At 40.1% G+C, this 21,127-nt stretch overlaps 1 protein-coding gene across 1 annotated transcript in view; it reads right to left on the minus strand.

The window, feature by feature from the left end:
- LOC134209539 (neuroligin-4, X-linked-like) overlaps positions 1 to 20,878 on the minus strand; it is a 48,950-nt gene extending 28,072 nt beyond the window's left edge. Inside the window, exons 1-4 of the mRNA XM_062685517.1 lie at positions 19,919 to 20,878; positions 19,729 to 19,856; positions 19,271 to 19,407; positions 6,745 to 7,618 (exon numbers count right to left, since the gene is read on the minus strand). Of these exons, the coding sequence (XP_062541501.1) occupies positions 6,745 to 7,618; positions 19,271 to 19,407; positions 19,729 to 19,856; positions 19,919 to 20,500 (1,721 nt within the window). The 5' untranslated portion in view covers positions 20,501 to 20,878. The remainder of the gene's footprint in view (positions 1 to 6,744; positions 7,619 to 19,270; positions 19,408 to 19,728; positions 19,857 to 19,918) is intronic.
- Positions 20,879 to 21,127: the final 249 nt, after the last annotated feature.

Consider the following 21,127-nt stretch of genomic DNA (forward strand, 5'->3'; position numbering starts at 1 on the left):
GTGAGTGCATCACTCGCGTTGCGATAGAATTGCGAATAGCACCACTGGTTCGACGCGAGGAGCGACTGTGACAATGACCAAAGGCCTTCTATGATAATAGAAGGCCTTTTTGTTTCACCCAATTTCGTCTCATATCTACAGACGCTGACCGCAGCCGACCGAGAACGTGAAACCTACTGCGGCCGCTATACGAGTCACGTGAGAAAGATCTCCACGTTCCGTGGCAATAGCAGGAGTGAGGCACAAGTCCATCTTTCCGTACCCGCAAGCGACGCATTGATCCAGCCGAGAGTAGTGAGCGGTGCACAACGACGCCTGACGCGCAACAGGTCTCGTGTGTGCGTAAGTCGAGGGGCAAGCGCAGCGACACCATCAGAGCCATACAATGGGCCCATTGTGAGTACGCTTGAAAGTGCTAGATTTAAGAACTATTAAAAGAATAGACTAGCGATAGGGAAGGCTAAGGCACTCTAGGCAAAATGCTAAATGCTAAATAAATACCTGTTGTTTACATGATGTATTTGAATGTGATTTATTATTTTTTGGGAATATCTGGTGTTGTTAGTTCATGCTAGCCGGATAAGCCGAACACGATGTTGAATAGCAGACACGAAATACCATCACCGTGCCGTAACCCTATGCTCGTTTTAAAGGGACTCGAGAATGCCCCTGAAACTCAAACTACGCACATCACCCGATCCATCGTCGCCTTGATCAACCATATCTGTTTATCCGGAAATCCGTGTTCGTGTAATAGCTGCCATAGCAGGTCTCGATCGATTGTATCATACGCGGCTTTGAAGTCGATGAATAGATGATGTTTGGGCACGTTGTATTCACGGCATTTCTAAAATACCTCACGTACGGCGAACACCCGGTCTGTGGTGGAGCGTTTTCCCATGAATCCCGCCTGGTACTGCCCCACGAACTATTTTACAATTGGTGTCAGTCTACGTCATAAAATTTGGGAGAGTAACTTGTAGTCGGCGTTCAGCAATGGGATTGCGCGGTAGTTGCTGCATTTCAGCTTATCGCCATTTATGCCACATCGCCATTCAGGTGCTCTTCGTAGTGCTGTCGCCACCTTTGAATCACCTAACGCTAGTTCGTAAGAAGGATCCCGTGAACGTGAACGATTCAGCTTCTCAACACATAGTGCCTACAAAATATAGAAAGGAATAAAAAACTAATGTGCCGACCATTGCTTTATTTATTTATTCTTTATTTAGAGCACTGAAAAACCCGCTTGAGTAGAGCAAAATCCATTCTTCAAGCGGGCGCAAAACCTCCTCTTTTTTTATATCAACAGAAATTACAATTTCCTACAGATACAATATTTCTTAAGACTATTACAATTTTACAATTAAAGAATACTTAATTTCTATCCTGACTAACTATCTATCAAAGGATGTTTGTGTTAGAAGCGGCAAGTATTCGGCAAAACTTTTTCCGAAGATAGGGACGAGAGAGGTAAAAGTTTTTTTTTGTATCTACTTTCAGCCCGAGGCTGGCTCGTCTCCGGGATTGAGGTGAAAGTCAAATTCAGTAGCACATAGATTGAAGATACGGCTCATACTAGTGAAAGGCTTGTTATGTCCATAATGTATACGAGCACCCTGGAGGAACAAAAAAGAACTGAACCCAAGCTGACGACGGGGCACATTTAGGTTCAAAAGAGAGAGCAAATAGGAGGAATCAATTTTTGATTGTAGAAGGTCGGAAATAAATAAAGCCCTGGATATATTGAGACGCTCGCTCAACAACTCTAATCCTATGAGCTTGCAGCTGGCTTGATGGCTGTAGATCGGGAATCCATAGAAAGTACGCAGAGATATAGCCATTTCCGTAAAACGGTTCCGGGAACATGATGAAATGATAGTAGATCGAAATAATGCAAATATGGGTATCTAACTTCATGGCTTTGCGAGACGATAACTACATACACATTTCCAGGGTGATAGTGTCCACTGCTACCCTTATAGCAGGTTCCAGGGGCTTTCGAGGAGGGCCGGTTTTGGAGCCATCTGGAACCATGCATATTTAGTTTAGTTTAGTTTATTTTTATTATTATTTTCTTGTTTATTACCTTGTTTACCAATATTTTTTTACACGGTTGGTATTCTTTAATTTCCCGGTTAATCTGATTTTTCGCAACTTTTTGAATACCACCTGAATTTTCTTTGATTTTTTGTAATTTTTTTCAAATTGGGTTAACCCATAGTTTCAACAACGATAAAGGTCGTAATCAACTAAAACCCACCCGTGTAAAAAAAGGAACCGGTGTTATAGTTCAAATAATAATTAAATTTACTGATCTGGTTCATTCTATAATTTTGGCGATTTAACGAGAAAGTTTTAAAAAAATTTGAAATAACATAAAGTGTCAACACTTTAAGATGGAGGAAAATTTTAAATTCTAATATTCTATTCCCTAATGTCACAGACTACGACAGACGCCGTAGCAACGGGTTCGCACATCCCATCCAGAAGTAGCACATCCCATCCATAATTTCTGGAGTATGCGTTGGATCCAGTCGTTGAATCACTCTAGCTGGGCGATCCTGTGGACGTTGGTGGGATGAAATGCATCTAAATTCTCCTTTACCTGAAGTTACTGTGGGTCCCGACCCCCAGGGGGGTCGCGAGCGGATTGTTGGTGGGCCGCGTAGAACAAATATCAATTGCAACTCGAAATTTATTTTCAGGATCATAATTTCAAGTTCAAACCGCATTCTATTTTAAATATTCATCACCACGCTATTTTAGAAAACATTTATGCCTAAAAGCTGTCCGCTTAATGAAGTAAAATGAAAACGCTAACATTTTGACTAACAATATCATGTTCGTCATTTTATGCATTTGTACATCCCAAGTAACATTTTTAGTTTTATGATTTACTACAAGAGTATTTTAATTCCACAAAAATAAAACTCTAGTCGAGGCATTTTCTTCTTCAGCGCTTATATCAAAACCTCTTGAAGAGTAGTATCTGCCTAGTTGGCCCACCCTTGCAATGGTTTTGAAGGGTAAAAAAAAGACGGACTTCAAGATCGAAATATCAATAAAACATGAACAGGAACTCGGCATTAAAAACCTTTCGAAATCCATTTTCAAACTATTATAAAATAAAATAAGCATAATTTAAAACCTTTTCTAAGCCACTTTATCTCGATGCCAGCGAAATTATCTTGAAAAGGCTTTATTGAAACAATCACATGGAGTAATAAAATACGTTCAGTCTCTAAAAAATAAATTAAAGATTGTATATGAAACCGTAAAATGCCATAATCAAATATTCTGATGACATATTCTTTTTAATCGATAAAAAATAATTAGATCAGAGTTGGTGTATGGTACATACATTTTTAGTGCCGAATAAGATTTATTGTGTAATATGGTGTGAAACCCTGATATAACTAATGCGCTCTCAGTAAACCCCGTTTTAACAATTATTTTTCGAAAAAAAAAATGTTTATTTTTTACTTTTTTGCTAAAAATGCATTATTTATTTATTTTATTGTTCGTTGCTGATTCGTCTATAACATATTGTATATAACTATGGCTGTAGTGTTGTATAAGTACATATTTCGATTTAAAATCCCTACTGATGGTAGTGAAAAAAATATGGCGATGTAACCGGAGACGATTTTTCGAGATCCATTTGCTTAAATTATGTTGCTTCGATGAAATCAACTATAAAATCAAAATGTTCAGATGTTACATTTATGAAGCTGATTTACGTGCTGAATTGCTTATGTACTAGATCAACTGACTGTTATAAATGCTGGTTGGTCATTTTTCAACATATATTATGGCCATCATAAGACAAATTTTGACAGTTCAAATATTTAAAGAAAAAACTCATAAACAAACGGCATGGATGCTAGTTACAAATCGGAATTGCGATTGATCATTTGAAACCGTAAGTAGAAAATAAATTACTCGTCTGGTTATCGCTTGTGACGGCATTTTATCGATCGGAGACAATAATGCACATTTCTGTGCCACCATTAATGAAAAGTGTACGGTTTCAAGTGACTGTCGGCGGGTCTATGCACCGTCTTATTTCATCCATAAGCCTCATTCCAATTTGTCAACTCGCGATTTCGGAAAAGCATATTTCGCTTTCCAGATGATTGATGCAGCTATAAATGTGTAAGAATGCATGTTGTGAGTAAGCAAGCAGTATGAGATGATGATAAGGCTATATCTTTGGTAAAAATGATGTTTTCAGCTCTTATTTACCACTTCACTTCCAACATTTTTTTTCATTCAATCAGAAATGCTTTGCTTGTATTTTACCTGTTTTATAAGATTCTTTATATAGCAATCACAAATGCAAATTGATCTCATGTGATACCATTTTTTGTTCGAAAGTAACATTCATAGTTACAAAATGATTTTAAGATGTATTTCATCATGGCAAAAAATACAAACATCAAATAACTTTATTGTTATTACCCTGAATGGTTTAATCAAAGCATTGAGTGCCCTAATAAATTCATATTTAAAATAATGTAGTATTCGGATTTTATAAGCTGATTCAAAACGCTTTGAAAACTGCTAGAATCTGGATCATACTGAATGGGTGTTAAATGCTTTTCCTAAACTGAAGAGCATGACTGTTGCAGTAATAAAACCTCAATAAATAACATCGAATGCCAAAGAGCTGTGTGAATGTTACTTGGGGTAAGGTAACGTGAATATTTTTTATGTGGAAGAATCCGAAACAGATGACATTTTAATTCAATTAATGCTTAATACTACTTGGTAAAATGCATTTTTTCATACGTGGGTCGCGAGAAATATAGAATTTTGCTAGGTGGGTCGCATACCCAAAAGTTTTGGAAGCTCTGTCGTAGGCTTTCTCCACATCAAGAAGTACCATGTCTGAAGATCTTCCTCTTCAAAGTTTGTTAGTACTGCTTTCACAAGCCGGACTAATAGGTGGTTAGTTGAATGTCCTCTTTTGAAGCCGAACTGCTCATTAGGAATAATCTGTTCTCCAGGTGTTGCTCAATGCGTTTCAGGATTACTCGTTCCAAAAGTTTACTTAAACTGGGTAGCAAACTTATTGGTCTATAATTGTAAGTGTTCGCCAGGTCTTTGTTTGGTTTCAAGATTGCAACAACCATTGCATGTTTCCATTTCGACGGGAAACAGCCTAGCCGAAGACAAGCTGAAAAGACTTTGGCTAGAACAATATGGGCCTTCCGAGGTGAGTTCTTGAGTAAGCAGTTTCTATTATTATCCTGACCAGGAGACTTTTTAGACTTGAGTTCACGAATGATTTGTGCGACTTGCTTGGGATGAATTAACCACAGGTGACCATCATCGACATGTGTTTGATCAATGTGTATGATCTACTCGTACACTGCAGCGACAATATCTGGATCGTCTTCAGTTGGTTGCGATTTGCCTGTGCCTCATGGCCAGTTGTTGGGCTTGGTTTTCGAGTAGATCCAGTGGCGGTGCTCAAAGAATTTTATACTTTTACTAAGAGCGATCAGTATACCTCCACCCCTATCTGCAAAATTCTACAGGGTGCGGCAGAAAATAATGCGAGAATATTTAAACTTGATTCTAGTAGCTAGTGACTATTTTCGGTTGAAAGAATATTTTTTTTATGTTTACTTTCAAATGCTGCACCGAGAGAGAAAATTTTCAGCGTCTAAATAAAGCACACATTCAGTAAATTTGTTTGACAGGACTTTACTTAATGATAATTGAACTCGAAAATGTTGAGATTATTGCTTGGAGCAGCTCAAATGGGATTTAAAAGAAATAGAAAAAAAAATTCTCATTACTTTCTGCCGCACCCTGTATTGTCGGTCGATTCGAATAAGCCATTTTATAGAAAGCTCAAATGACAGGAGACCAAATACTAATATTTACATTTTACAAGGAACATTTGCGAAAATGAAATGAAATGATGATGATGATGACGAAATGATGATGGTTTACATGCAAATTTACCAAAACAAAGACCGAGCCGTCCACTCAAAATTTCGATCAGCTGTTCGAATCTGTCTCATAAAATGGCTTATACAAGTGAATTTCGGATGTGTAAAGGCATGTTTCGGCTGTAGCCAGTGTCAGTGTGTCAGTGATATCTGTTCAGGGTACATGGCCAATTCTGTGACAACGGTCCGCGCATACCTGACGGATTTTCGATCTGCAGCTAGCAAATGGTCGGCATATTAGTTCTAGTTTCTGGGGAAAGGATAAAACATGATGCAAGTAAACGTCACATAAAATGGCAAGCAGAAGGAAAAATGCATATTTAACATACCCTCGGAAAACTCGGAACATCTCCGGTGGACAAGAGCCAATCTAAGGACAGAAGATTGTCCGCATCCGATGGTTTTGATTTTATCAAAATTGGACTATTGTACGCAAAGTTATGCTTATTTGAGTTTCGACAAAATTTTGCCTATCTCTACCTTTTTTTAACAAGGCTAACTGGAGACCCCACCCAACAAACATTGGAAGCTAAAAGAGCGCTTATTCAAACAAAAATAGTCTTATTCAACTACAAAACTAGCTTATTCAGCTAAAATTGTTTGTTGGGTAATTAGCATATAAGAATGTCTATATTTAAAATAAGCCAGATCTGTTATATACCTAATCACTTTGGATTACTTCGTATGGTTCAGAAAGACGTTATATTACAATTTCACTTAATTTTCTTACTCATTAGAACCAAAAGTATTTTTCGGAACTAAAAACAAACCTATTGACAGCTATAAATAGTTAGTATATTTCATTATCATTGCTCTCCAAAATTCCTTTCGTTCCTGAAAAGGGTTCCGAATCATTCTTGGCTCCGATGTAATATCCAGACAGTCCAAATCAAATGTTTTTGAAGAAGGATCCATTTTCATCACAGGTTTCCACTTCACCGGTAAGCTGCCTCCATCTGGTGTCGGATCGCCGTATTTTGCAAAATTGGCCCAAAGCTGTACAACGAATGACCTCACCTTATGTTCTTCACTATCTACCGACACTCGTGGTAGAAATGCAGCATTGAACAAATGGAAACAATCATCGCCATGGGATGCACCTTGCAAATGACTGGCATTGTACAGTTCTTTGGGGAAGTTAAATCTTCCAATGAACGAAAACACGTAGTGATATTGCTTCGCGTTGGGCTGATACTTCGCCAACCATTCCGCACTTAAATTTGACGTGGTAACGAATGTGTGGTCAGAGAACAAATCAGTAACTTCGTTGAGCGTGTCCAGGCCAATTGGCTTATTTCCAAGGTAGAACTGTTTTATTTGATCCCCTACTACGGTCCTATTCAAGCCAACAGGGTGACCCATCAGCTCTGGGACCAACCACTTTGGGTTTTGATGAAACTGCCTCAGTCTATGCTTGTTCGATTTCAATGCAAGAATCCCCTCGTTGCTTGCGTATCCATTAATCATGGGAATCCGGATTGAGTCGCGCGATTTCAATATTTTCTCCGGTGTCTGGTTCAAAATGGCATCTTCACTCTCGTGTTGTTCGATCACTGGTCTGAATGGATATCTCAATGGAAATGCCCTTTCTTGTTCGCTATCACATAGCAGCTGATACTTGGTCAACAGTTTGGCGGGAGCTTTCCTAAGGATATCTGAAAAGAGGAACAATTATTCGCATACTAATGCAATGTGAAATCGTAAATTTTGAGGACATTTCAACTTGTTAGAAGCAAAACTAAGTGTAAGAAGAATGTCAAGAATACTATATAAATAAGACTATTCGTGATCTTTTATAAAAAGGATCATAACTCAAAAATGATTAAATGATCTTGGGCATCATTGGCCCCCCACGGTTGCTTCTCCGTCATTGTGAAGTCAACTGTTACAACACGAAAAACTTGGAATTGATGTATAATTGATTCTGATGCCAAGTTTAGAATTCCAGGGCCGACAGTTTCAGAATAAAAATCAGCCCAATTTGTGTTAATCGATGAGAATATATCACAAATGACATCAAGACTTGTATATTTATGACAGTGAAAACCGTTTTTTGAAAAGTGGAACCAGAATTAGTAGACATTCCGAAAGGAAAATTCGGCCAACCAGCCCCGGTCTCCCCGGTAGCATGGCATTATTATGCGTAGAATGGCTGTATACTAAGCTGCTGTCCCAAGCATAGTTGTCCCATGTCGTTGTCCTAGTGGCCAACAAAAGAATCCACCAATGGATTTAGGAACTTAAAAGGATTGCTGGCAGGCCTAGCCTTGATGTCTGATAGAGAAATAACTTGTCTGAGCAAATGCGACACCGCCAGCACAGTGGGAAAGGTGTCGTAAAAAAACGACATAGAACATGGAAGTCTTCTGCAGCACAACTGGTACCTCTTGGTGTTCCACAAGATAGCGTCCTAGGACCAATTTTATTTATGTTATATATTAATGACATGAAGAAAGCCATCTGTCATTGTGACATTAATCTGTTTGCTGGCGACACAGTTCTGTTCATTAGAGAAAAAGATGAGAAGGTGGCAATAAGAAAAATAAGGGAAGATAATCAATTGCTAAGCAAGTGGCTGAAAATTAAAACCTTAAATTAAATGTGCAAAAAACAAAAGTGATGATTATAAGTAACAGAAAATATCTGAACTATTCCGAATTAAAAATGGACATTGATGGAACAGAAATTGAACGAGTTGAAATTTTTACATAGACAAATTAATTAAAAAAGTTGCTAAAAATATGGAATGTTAGTCCATTGGAAAAACCAGTCGTCATTTTGGAGTAAGATATTTCTTTACAAGACTCTGGTGGCACCACATATTGACTATTGTTCTTCCGTATTATTCATTGCCAGTGATACACATCTGAAGAGATTACAGAGATTACAAAATAAGATATGCGGCACATTCTCAACTGTAATAAATACACTCCTGTCTTGTGCATGATAGATGCCTTACAATAATGGCTTTCGATCAAAGAAAGAGTTATATTTAACTTACTGACAATGGTTTTATAAATTAAATTTAATCTCTTGCCTGAATACCTGACGAATATTATTATACGTGAACGAAATATACATGCATATAGTACTAGACAGATTGACAATCCATTCACAATGACAAGTACACAAAATTCGGTTCATTATAATGGATTAAGGATGTATAATCAGCTGCCAGATGAAATTAAAAGTGCAAGCAATATTTCGGATTTTAAAAAGAATTGTTCATTGTGGATTAAAGGTAGACATAGGTGAATAAGAAGATGAATGAATGTTAAGTGTTTATGTATATTATCAAATGATAAATAAATGAAATATTATTATTATTACATTGCCAAGCTGAAAGATATTCATGGATTTATCTAGATGGAAGAAAAAAGAAGCGAGAAGGAAGAAACAAGAAAGAAGAAAGAAGAAAAAATATGAAGAAGAAAGAAGGAATAAGGAAGAAGGAAAAAGGAAAAAAGAAACAGGAAGAAGGAAAAAGGAAGAAGGAAGAAGAAGGAAGGAAGAAGAAAAAGAGGAAATAAGAAGGAAAAATGAAGAAGAAAAAAAGGAAGATGGAAGCATGAAGAACGAAGAAGGAAGAAAGAAGGAAGAAGAAATAAGAAAGGAGAAAGACGAAGGAAAGGACGAAGGAGAAGGAAATGAATGAATGAGTAAAGATGAAGACGGAAAAAGAAAGAAGGAAGACGAAAGAGAGAAAAAGGAAGAAGAGAGAAGAAAGGGGCAGCAGGGACTATGTCCAAGGGCTTGACGATCTCTCCCCAGGCCATCTGCGAGTTGTGGCGCCTGCCTAGGATGGTGGGGTTTGACAGTGGGCCCTGTTAAACCTCTATAAAAAGCTGCATGTATCCGCAAGTAGGCAAAGCGACCGTGTGCCGCTCAAAGCGCACAAGCCCAAGTCCTGAAGTTAGGTGGGACGCTAAACAGCCCTGACACGACGGCCCTCCGACGAGACAGGAGGTTTGCGCAGGCCCAATAAGCCGCTTGAAAAACAATAATTACGAACAATATAAGAGATAATGCGACTCGATATAATCGGCAAAGACCTAGGCGACGAATAAAGGATCACGATTGGAAGCTTGGAACATGGAACTGCAAGTCGCTAGGTTTCGCAGGTTGCGACAGGATGATCTACGATGAATTACATCCCCGCAACTTCGACGTCGTGGCGATGCAGGAGATTTGCTGGACAGGACAGAAAGTGTGGAAAAGCGGGCATCGGGCGGCTACCTTCTACCAAAGCTGTGGCACCACCAACGAGCTGGGAACCGGCTTCATAGTGCTGGGAAAGATGCGCCAACGCGTGATTGGGTGGCAGCCAATCAACGCAAGGATGTGTAAGCTGAGGGTGGAAGGCAGTTTCTTCAACTATAGCATCATCAACATGCACCTCCCACACGAAGGGAGACCCGACGACGAGAAAGAAGCGTTCTACGCACAGCTGGAGCAGACATACGATGGATGCCCACAGCGGGACGTCAAAATCGTCATCGGTGACATGAACACGCAGGTAGGAAGGGAGGAAATGTATAGACCGGTCATCGGACCGGATAGTCTGCACACCGTATCGAATAACAACGGCCAACGATGCATAAACTTCGCAGCCTCTCGCGGAATGGTAGTCCGAAGCACCTTCTTTCCCCGCAAAAATATCCACAAGGCCACATGGAGATCACCTAACCAAGAAACGGAAAACCAAATCGACCACGTTCTAATCGACGGTAAATTCTTCTCCGACATCATGAACGTCCGCACTTACCGCAGTGCGAATATTGAATCCGACCACTACCTCGTTGCTGTATGCCTGCGCTCAAAACTCTCGACGGTGTACAACACGCTTAATATTGGGCGGCTACAAGACGGTAGACTAGCCCAAGAATACGCGCAGCAGCTGGAAGTGGCACTCCCAACGGAAGAGCAGCTAGGCGCAGCGTTTCTTGAAGATGGCTGGAGGATATTCGAGGATATTCGATCCGCCATTGGTAGCACCGCAACCGCTGCACTTGGCACGGTGCCCCCGGATCAGAGAAACGACTGGTATGACGGTGAATGTGAGCAGTTAGTAGAAGAGAAGAATGCAGCATGGGCGAGATTGCTGCAACACCGCACGAGGGCGAACGAGGCACGATATAAACAGGCGCGGAACAGACAAAACTCGATTTTCCCGAGAAAAAAGCGTCAGCAGGAAGATCGAGACCGTGAAGAGACGGAGCAACTGTACCGCACTAATAACACACGAAAGTTCTATGAGAAGTTGAACCGTTCACGTAAGGGCCACGTGCCACAGCCTGATATGTGTAAGGACATAAACGGGAACCTTCTTACGAACGAGCGTGAGGTGATTCAAAGGTGGCGGCAGCACTACGAAGAGCACCTGAATGGCGATGTGGCAGACGAAGATGGCGGTATGGTGATGGACCTGGGGGAACGCGCGCAGAACATAATTCTACCGGCCCCGGATCTCCTGGAAATCCAGGAGGAGATTGGCCGGCTGAAGAACAACAAAGCCCCTGGGGTTGACCAACTACCAGGAGAGCTATTTAAACACGGTGGAGAGGCACTGGCTAGAGCGCTGCACTGGGTCATTAACAAGATTTGGGAGGAGGAAATTTTGCCGCAGGAGTGGATGGAAGGTGTCGTGTGTCCCAGCTACAAAAAGGGCGATAAGCTGGATTGTAGCAACTACCGCGCAATCATATTGCTGAACGCCGCCTACAAGGTACTCTCCCAAATTTTATGCCGTCGACTAGCACCAATTGCAAGGGAGTTCGTGGGGCAGTACCAGGCGGGTTTTATGGGCGAACGCTCCACCACGGACCAGGTGTTCGCCATTCGCCAAGTACTGCAGAAGTGCCGCGAATACAACGTGCCCACACATCATCTATTCATCGACTTCAAAGCCGCATATGATACAATCGATCGGGACCAGCTATGGCAGCTAATGCACGAAAACGGATTTCCGGATAAACTGACACGGTTGATCAAAGCGACGATGGATCGGGTGATGTGCGTAGTTCGAGTTTCAGGGGCATTCTCTGCTATTCAACATCGCTTTGGAAGGGGTAATACGAAGAGCAGGGATTAACACGAGTGGTACAATTTTCAATAAGTCCGTCCAGCTATTTGGCTTCGCCGGCGACATAGATATTATGGCACGTAACTTTGAGAAGATGGAGGAAGCCTACATCAGACTGAAGAAGGAAGCCAACCGATCGGACTAGTCATCAACACGTCGAAGACGAAGTACATGATAGGAAGAGGTTCAAGAGAAGACAACGTGAGCCACCCACCGCGAGTTGGCTTCGGTGGTGACGAAATCGAGGTGGTAGAAGAATTTGTGTACTTGGGCTCACTGGTGACTGCCGAAAATGATACCAGCAGAGAAATTCGGAGACGTATAGTGGCTGGAAATCGTACATACTTTGGACTCCGCAAGACGCTCCGATCGAATAGAGTTCGCTGCCGTACCAAACTTACTATCTACAAAACGCTCATTAGACCGGTAGTCCTCTATGGACACGAGACCTGGACGATGCTCGTGGAGGACCTACGCACACTCGGAGTTTTCGAGAGGAAAGTGCTGCGTACCATCTATGGGGGGGTGCAGATGGCGGACGGTACGTGGAGGAGGCGAATGAACCACGAGTTGCACCAGCTGTTGGGAGAACCATCCATCGTTCACACCGCGAAAATCGGACGACTGCGGTGGGCCGGGCACGTAGCCAGAATGTCGGACAATAACCCGGTGAAAATGGTTCTCAACAACGATCCGACGGGCACAAGAAGGCGAGGTGCGCAGCGGGCAAGGTGGATCGATCAGGTGGAAGATGACTTGCGGACCCTCCGTAGACTGCGTGGCTGGCGACGTGTAGCCATGGACCGAGCCGAATGGAGAAGACTCTTATATACCGTACAGGCCACTTCGGCCTTAGTCTGAATAAATAATAATAATGAGAAGAAAGGGAAAGAATGAATGAGGAAAGATAAAGACGAAAAAAGAAAGAAGGAAGATGAAAGAGAGAAAAAGGAAGAAGGGAGAAGAAAGAAATAAGAAGAGAGAAGAAAGAAGGAAAAAGGAAGAAGGAATAAGGATGAAGGAAGCAAGAAGGAAGAAGATGATGATGATGATGATGGTCCCGCCACATACCCCTACAAAGGTTTGAGCTGGACGAGTTATCTTTAAGATAATTAAATAAGATCAATTTAATCGGTTTTGCAAACAAACGATCCGATTGTATATACAGATATAAAATCCAAAATAAAATTCCATACTGTACAGCAAAAATAAATTGGTAAAATGAACTAAAGAACTACACCTAGAATTTTTGTAATCAACAGTAGTGATACATGGAGCTCATCAAAAGCTAAACTTGTGAAACCTCTCGCACAGATTTCAAAAGCTCCGCCAAACATCGCAATCTAAAACTCACATGTATCTGAATATGGATCATTAGGTTCGACAACCAAACATCAAAACTTGTGTAACCGCTCCGTCGATAGCAAAAGTTTCGGAACAACCGCGAGTACAAAATAATCTACCAGAAGACTTACTACTAATTCAAGAGCATGATTCAACAGTTACTGCAAGAAATATGCAAGTTTTTAAATAAATTCAAAATCATTCATATTTGTAATCCGCGCGCGATGCTCAAACTTTTGTAGACTACACAAAGAAAGGTTCAAAAATAAACTACGTCAATAAATTAAAATCCATCATCATCATCATCGAGGCGAACGTTATAGCTTATTAATGCCTCAATAAATAATAAAAATAAAAAATGGTCCATAAAAATCATCCGTTGTTAAAAACTTCGTCAAGATACATGTGTTAATGGGTAAAAAATTGCCAGGTTGCTTTTCAAAAGGCAGCTTTGACGTGTGAAATACATTGTCTCTTAAACTGTGTTATCGTGACTGCACGTTTGATGTGTGAAGGCATCGAATTGAAAACATTTATACCTTTAAAAAACAAAGAGTTTAAAAAAAAACCCAGATTAATCCACCTAGCGGTGATGGTGCCTTTCTCGACCTTCGTAAAATGTATGTGCTTGAAAATAGATGAGCTAGTAGCTAGGAGTAAAAACAGACAAATTTCTTTGTCCGTTCTATGAAAATCAGATTATTTATGGCAAAGATATTGTAGATCCAGTTGAAAACCGAAAATCATATTTTGTCCCATTCCCGGATGTCGCGACTGCATCGCGAGTGGTGCCCGACTATGGCACAGTTGCGCACTACTCGCGATGCAGTTGCAACATCCGGAAATGCGAGAAAATGCGATTGTCGCGAAACCTCGGTTCGGTTTTCAGCTTGATCTACAATATGCTAATAAGAATTTCGACATTTTTGTTTCCTTTTTCAATCTTTTTGACGTACATACCCCTGTTTTATTTTACCCAGTCATATATTTTAAGCTGAGACGAGACCTGCAAAGACGCTGCTTCTTTTCTCTTGTTTTGACACTTGTTCTTCTTTTCATCACAGTTGACCATCGAGTTTCAACTGTTTACTTGACTGTTTCACCTAAGCCCCAGGTGGACCCTTCTGAGCACAATAAAAGTGTATCCAATTCACGAAATAGTTAATTCATTTTCATAAGGATTTCGGGAACAAAACACAGGTTTATTACTGATTATTAACAAGCTAAACGGAAGGTTTGGAATACTCGTTAAAGTAAAAATGTCTCCGTAAAAAAAATCATGGGGAATATTTTATTTGGGATACCAATACTTTCACTCAAAAAGCTGCTGGTTGCACCTGACAGTTCGTGACAGCAGTTGACTGGCAGCAGCTGAAGTTACATTTTTTCCTCTTTGCAGGTCTCGTCTCAGATTTTAAGGATATCACATTTGGATGTAAATTGAACTGAAGCTCCGATTACACAAAAAGAAAACGAAAATGTCATTCCCATCAAGCGAGCGGAGGGCAATATTTGTTATGATATAAATCTCATGACCGTCTTTCTACCAAACTCCCGTATGAAGAGGAAGGGAAGTGTATCAGTGTGGAAGCATCCGATAGTTCGTTTTCGGAAAGAAATTATAGCCTTTCGGTACAACTTTGTACAACAAGAAAGGCAAAAAGTTTTTTTTTTTGTGTCTTTATTAAGGAGACTTTCAGCCCGAGGCTGGCTCGTCTCCGAGCAAAGGCAAAAAGTATTTTGGCCATAATTTCAAAGGTAATAGTCCAATCTGGCCAACTTTCTAAATAGAACAGGATTCCGCATCTAATGCAATTTGTTGTGAGTAAATCGGTTGAGGGTAAGTCCATTAAAAGTCCATTAAAAGTCAGAGTCTCCAGGCCTTCTGTGAAAGTTTGGTTTTGGAGCGAACATACAGCCTTTTCGTAGAAAAAGGCAAAATGGTGTTTCAGCCATAATTTCCGATCCCATAGTCCGATCTAGCCAATTTTCAATAGAAAACAATGGGACAAGATTCTGCGTCGAATGCAATCTGTTGCGAGCGTCAATAGATGAAGTCTAAGTGCTAAAAAGTGAGCTAGACTTTTTCGAACTCTTTTTCACAATAAATAGTAATTTGACCATAACATCTAAGCCCATAGTCCGATTTGGCCAATTTTCAATAAGAAAATATGAGACATTCTGCGTCGAATGCAACTTGTTGTGAGCAAATCAGTTAAGGATATGTGCCCGAAAAATGAGTGACATTTTTACGCGATTTTTCGTATGAATTTGTATTTTGGCCATAACTTTCGATCTCATAGTCCGATCTGGCCAAATTCAAATAGGAAACAATGGGACAGGATTCTGCGTCGAATGCAACTTGCTGCGAGGAAACCGGTTGGGGGTAAGTGCCCGTCACGTGAGTGACATTTTTTACGCGATTTTTTCGTATGAATTTGTATTTTGGCCATAACTTCTGATTCCATAGTCCGATCTGGCCAATTTCAAATAAAAAACAATGAGACAGGATTCTGCGTCGAATGCAACTTGTTGCAAGCAAATCAGTTGAGGATATGTGTCCGAAAATGAGTGACATTTTTACGCGTTTTTTCGTATGAATTTGTATTTTGGCCATAATTTTCGATCCCATAGTCCGATCTGGCCAATTTCAAATAGGAAACAATGAGACAGGATTCTGCGTCGAATGCAACTTGTTGCGAGCAAATCGGTTGAGGGTAAGTGCCCGAAAAATGAGTGACATTTTTTACGCGATTTTTTCGTATGAATTTGTATTTTGGCCATAACTTCTGATCCCATAGTCCGATCTGGCCAATTTCAAATAGGAAACAATTGGACAGGATTCTGCGTCGAATGCAACTTGTTGCGAGCAAATCGGTTGAGGGTAAGTGCCCGAAAAATGAGTGACATTTTTTACGCGATTTTTTCGTATGAATTTGTATTTTGGCCATAACTTCTGATCCCATAGTCCGATCTGGCCAATTTCAAATAGGAAACAATGGGACAGGATTATGCGTCGAATGCAACTTGTTGCGAGCAAATCGGTTGAGGGTAAGTGCCCGAAAAAAGAGTGACATTTTTTTTAGTAGTTTTGCACACACACACACACATACACACACACATACACACACACACACACACACACACACACAGACATCACCTCAATTCGTCGAACTGAGTCGATTGGTATATAACACTATGGGTCTCCGGGCCTTCTATAAAAAGTTTGTTTTTGGAGCGATCATATAGCCTTTACCGTATACTTAGTATACGAGAAAGGCAAAAAGGAAGAAATATGAAAAAAGGAAGAAGCGAGAAGGAAGAAGGAAGAAGAAGGACGCAAGACGAAGGATGAAGGAAGAATTTCTCAGTTCTCTTTTCTCTTTTCACTTTTCACTTCTCACTTCTTACTTCTCATTACTCATTATTCACTACTTGTAATCTGAGGCAAAAATTTTAGCTTTTCAGCCAATCGACATTCGACCAAATGACGTTCGGCCAAAAGGCATTCGGCCAAATGGCCTGACACCAAAATAGTGTTCGTTGGGCAGATGGGCCTTTAGAAATAAAATGTCAAATCGAAAATATATTTTGATAGAAAAAATGTACATCTGAGATTTTTTGACCAAAGCACAATATGGGCTAAGCTTTCCATCGATGTATTGATATTTGAGGGGGTTAGAATCAGAGGGGTGTAAGTGACATTGTGATCAAAATTGAGTAAAGTACAGCAAAAAATGCTTTGGTTCTCGAGCCTTGCGGCAATATGTTGATATAGTTTATACGATGTTTATAAAAAATGTGAAAAATTCGCGTTATTTTTTTAATACAATTTGTATGAAGCGAAAAAAAATTGAAAAACTTTGCATCCATTTTTCTCAAAACCAACTTTTTGTCACTTACATCCTTTGACCCCCTCATTTAAAATTAGTGGTTGCGAACCTAACGAAAAACTACTTTTCAAAAATAAATTTAAGATGGCGGCCAAATTCAATATGGCTGCTTTCGTTTTTATTACCACACTCTTCCTCTTTCCAACGATATGCTGACCTCTGGAATCAGTTGAGAAATGTTGGAGCTATGACAGTTTTGGTGAGTCAAGAAATAACAAAAATCGAATAAAAATGATTTCGTGTATTACTAACAAGGGTTTTTAGCATTATGAGGAACTGAACTCTGATCCTTTATATACTCGCTGGAAGCTTTAGAATAAACATATATTTAAGCATTTTTGCGCAAATAGTGGCCCGGTCTCAGCGAGAATTAGTCATGCCGAAATGCCGAAACGAGCCTTTTTCGCTTATTCCGAATTCTGCTAACTTCTGAAAACTTGCTAGAACTAGTCACCTTCAGCATGGTCTTGCTTTGTAGCCACGCATCTTACCGCCAAGCTAAAATCCTACATTTTCCTGAGTATTTTTACTGCGAATTACAGTTGGACGAATTGTTAAACAAAATTCTGGAGAAACTCCATGAAGAATTTCTGGAGAAATCCCAGGAAGAAATCATAAGAAACATCCTGAGTAAATTGTTGGAGGAACCTTGAGTGAAACTTCTCTTGGTACTCCAGAAGGATTTCCTGGAAAAATTAATGAAAAATTCTTGTAGAAGTTACTGTGGGGGTTCTTTGAATATTTTCTGGGAGAAAATCTTATGAAATTCTTCAAGGAACTCCTGGAGTAGCTTGGAACAATTCCCGGAGAAATCGTCCAGAATGTCTAAAGAAGATTTGCAGAATTCTTCAGAAGTATGGAAGGAATATTCCAAAATCATGTAACATGAGATTTTCTGGAGAGTTTTCGAGATCAAACAACTCAAACCGTAGTTTGCGAGGCGATCATGAGGTAAGGAACGATATATAAAACAAATAACAAGATGCCTCATTCAGAATTAAACCACGAAACCAGTATTAATTAAAATAAACAACCAAATGCACTCTTCTCATCAAATCACATAGTGATAATTAGCTGCGTATTTGATATCAATTCGGTGCTTTCCGAAGGCATTTAAATATTGGTTTTCTGAGATCCGAATAGCATTAGCATTAGCATTAGCATTAGCATTGTTACGGTGTAATTCGTAGATTGGACACTAGTGATACTCATGTTTTACTTTTGAGATCCTTATCTAGAATGCTATCAGAAATCAAGAAGGGGAGTGGTCCTTGATTCCAGTCTTAAACAAAAATAACAAAAGCATGAGGATTACTACTCCTGGCCACGCCCATCTTCACCGTAACTAGGGAGAGGAAGGAAGTGTTGATGTAGTACTTACTTAACGAGAGGCCACCGACTTAGCGACACCCTCATAAGTACCACGGAGTTGGATAATAAGGAAGGTATTCGTTGGGTCAGGATTTGCCTGTAGCTGACAATGTAACCGTGGTAGATCTTACCCCGTAACACACCACGTAAAGGTGTCTACCCAGCATTACGGGTAATTGGTTTTCTGAGATCCGAATAAAACCAAATGTAACCCTTTTTAAAATGCAAACGCACGAGAAATGCAAACATTCAAAGCTGGTATGCTATAAAATATGTCTAAAAGATGATTTGCTGAGTCGCCGCCGGTTCAAGTTAGATCGACGCACAAGTCGACTTCAGAGCTAGCTTGAGGGTTCTAGGAGTTTCATCTCTGATCGAAAATGTATTTGTGGACCGGTCATAACTGTCTTAGTGATGATTGTATTCTAATGAAGTAAATTTTTTTGCTCAATTTTTAACGAAAATGGTCGAAGTAGACTCAATTTTTAGTATTTCAGGCTTAGCGTGAGAGCAGTTTTAGTATATCTATTAAGATTGCATACAAGCATGTAATGTAATATTGGTTCATAACGTACCTCACCTCACTATTTAATTTGCATTATATTTCCACTACTTACCGATAACTTCTTGATCCGAGCTACCCCTATATCCCAGTAAATATGCCAGCTTGCGTGCTTTTATTTCCGGATCAATCTGTAGAGCAGAGTCTGTACAAGTATCACCGCTTTGACATATAGCACGATGGAAGTATTTTCTGAAAGCACATAATCGATTTAAAAGTTTCTCTAGTGGAATCAATTAATCAAACAAAAGATTTACAAAATTCCTTGAAATTTAACGTTTTGAAATATGGCATTGCATCTTGATACGTATTTTTCAATTCACTTGTTATTTTAACTTGTTTTTGAATTCACTGTTCTGTTAACGAAAATGAATAAATTTTCAAGAGAAAGATGGGATTGATGATATATCAATATATCATCAATCCCATCAAAGACGAAAAATAATATATCTGTCTAACATACTAAATAACCATCAGCTACTGCATCGCATCAAGAATGCAATTCCTACCTACCTTGAGCTAGGTGATAAGTAATGCAAATATGTCGACCAGCTTCCTGCACTCTCGCCAAACAGCGTCACGTTTCCAGGATCACCTCCAAAGCGTTCAATGTTTTCTTGAACCCATATCAGAGCTTGGCGCTAAAACGATTCAGACAATTATAACACTTCCACTCTGCAATTTATTTTCACAATAAACGAACTTGATCTTTCAATCCGAAGTTGCCATGAACTCCAGCGCTCGGAAGACACAGAAAGCCAAAGGGACCCAAACGGTACGACATGGTGATGACAATTACGCCTTGCATTACCAAGTACTGGGGATCATACACGAAGCTACTAGCCGTACCATTCTGAAGGCCGCCACCATGGATATAGATCATGACTGGAATTTTTTTCTCGTTCGAAACGTTTTGTGCTGGAGTAAAGACATTCAAATGAAGGGCATCTTCGCTGCCGGTGACAAATGACTTGGACAGTACGTGCGGTTGAATAAAATCATGTCTATCGATTAAGCACTTGAGTACTGGAGTATCAAAACGTTCTAACGGCACCGGGGGTCTGAAACGTAATTCGCCAATCGGGGGCTTAGCATATGGGATTCCTTTGAAATAGCTGTACGGTTTTCCATTTGGAAGCTTGGCTGTTACTCCCTGGACCCGTCCCTGTCGCACTTGAACCACCGGTCGCTGAACTCCTGGCCAATACAAAACGAACAAATCTTCAAACACTCGCTTGATTAGTGCAATCAACAGCCGGATCAAACATTTCACCGATGGGATCATAGTGATCAACTTCAAGTGATGCCTCGATCGATCCGAAAAGTCGTGCGTGCGGATCGACCGCGAAAAATAACTGAGTACTTGTTTCAACTGTTACCGAGACGAAGCGCAAAGTAAAGCAGGACGAGCGCATGGAGCAAACATCACTGTGATAGGAGCACCGAAAAGCAACATTTCGTTATCAAATTCTCATATACGCGATAGACTCTGATAGAGAAAGACAAGTGGTCTGCCATATCGATGTTAATGATTTGTGACATTGCGTTCCTGGAAATCAATACTCAGTAAGAAGTTCAAGACGTTAGAAATAAAATCGTTTTGTTCGTGGGAGTGATTAAATGGTTGCAAGTACATACAGCTAATCGAGCTGTTCACACACTCCTAATCGGCCCGATTGTTTCGAAATCTTTAGTGATTCGTATTTGCATTGACCTTGAAGTGTGTAGCCTTATGCATGTTAATCGATGTATCGCCGTCGATCTATTTTGAACAATGTGAAGGGTGCTATCGTTTGTTCTATGTAGCTTATGATCGTATTTGTTGACATGTTCGTGTCTCTCTGGGAATTACGCTGTAACATATATTTGGAAACAAGTTTCCGATGCTTCATAATTATTGAACCAGTTTTTT

The sequence above is a fragment of the Armigeres subalbatus genome, chromosome 2 (assembly GCF_024139115.2).
Source record: "Armigeres subalbatus isolate Guangzhou_Male chromosome 2, GZ_Asu_2, whole genome shotgun sequence".
Lineage (NCBI taxonomy): Eukaryota > Metazoa > Arthropoda > Insecta > Diptera > Culicidae > Armigeres > Armigeres subalbatus.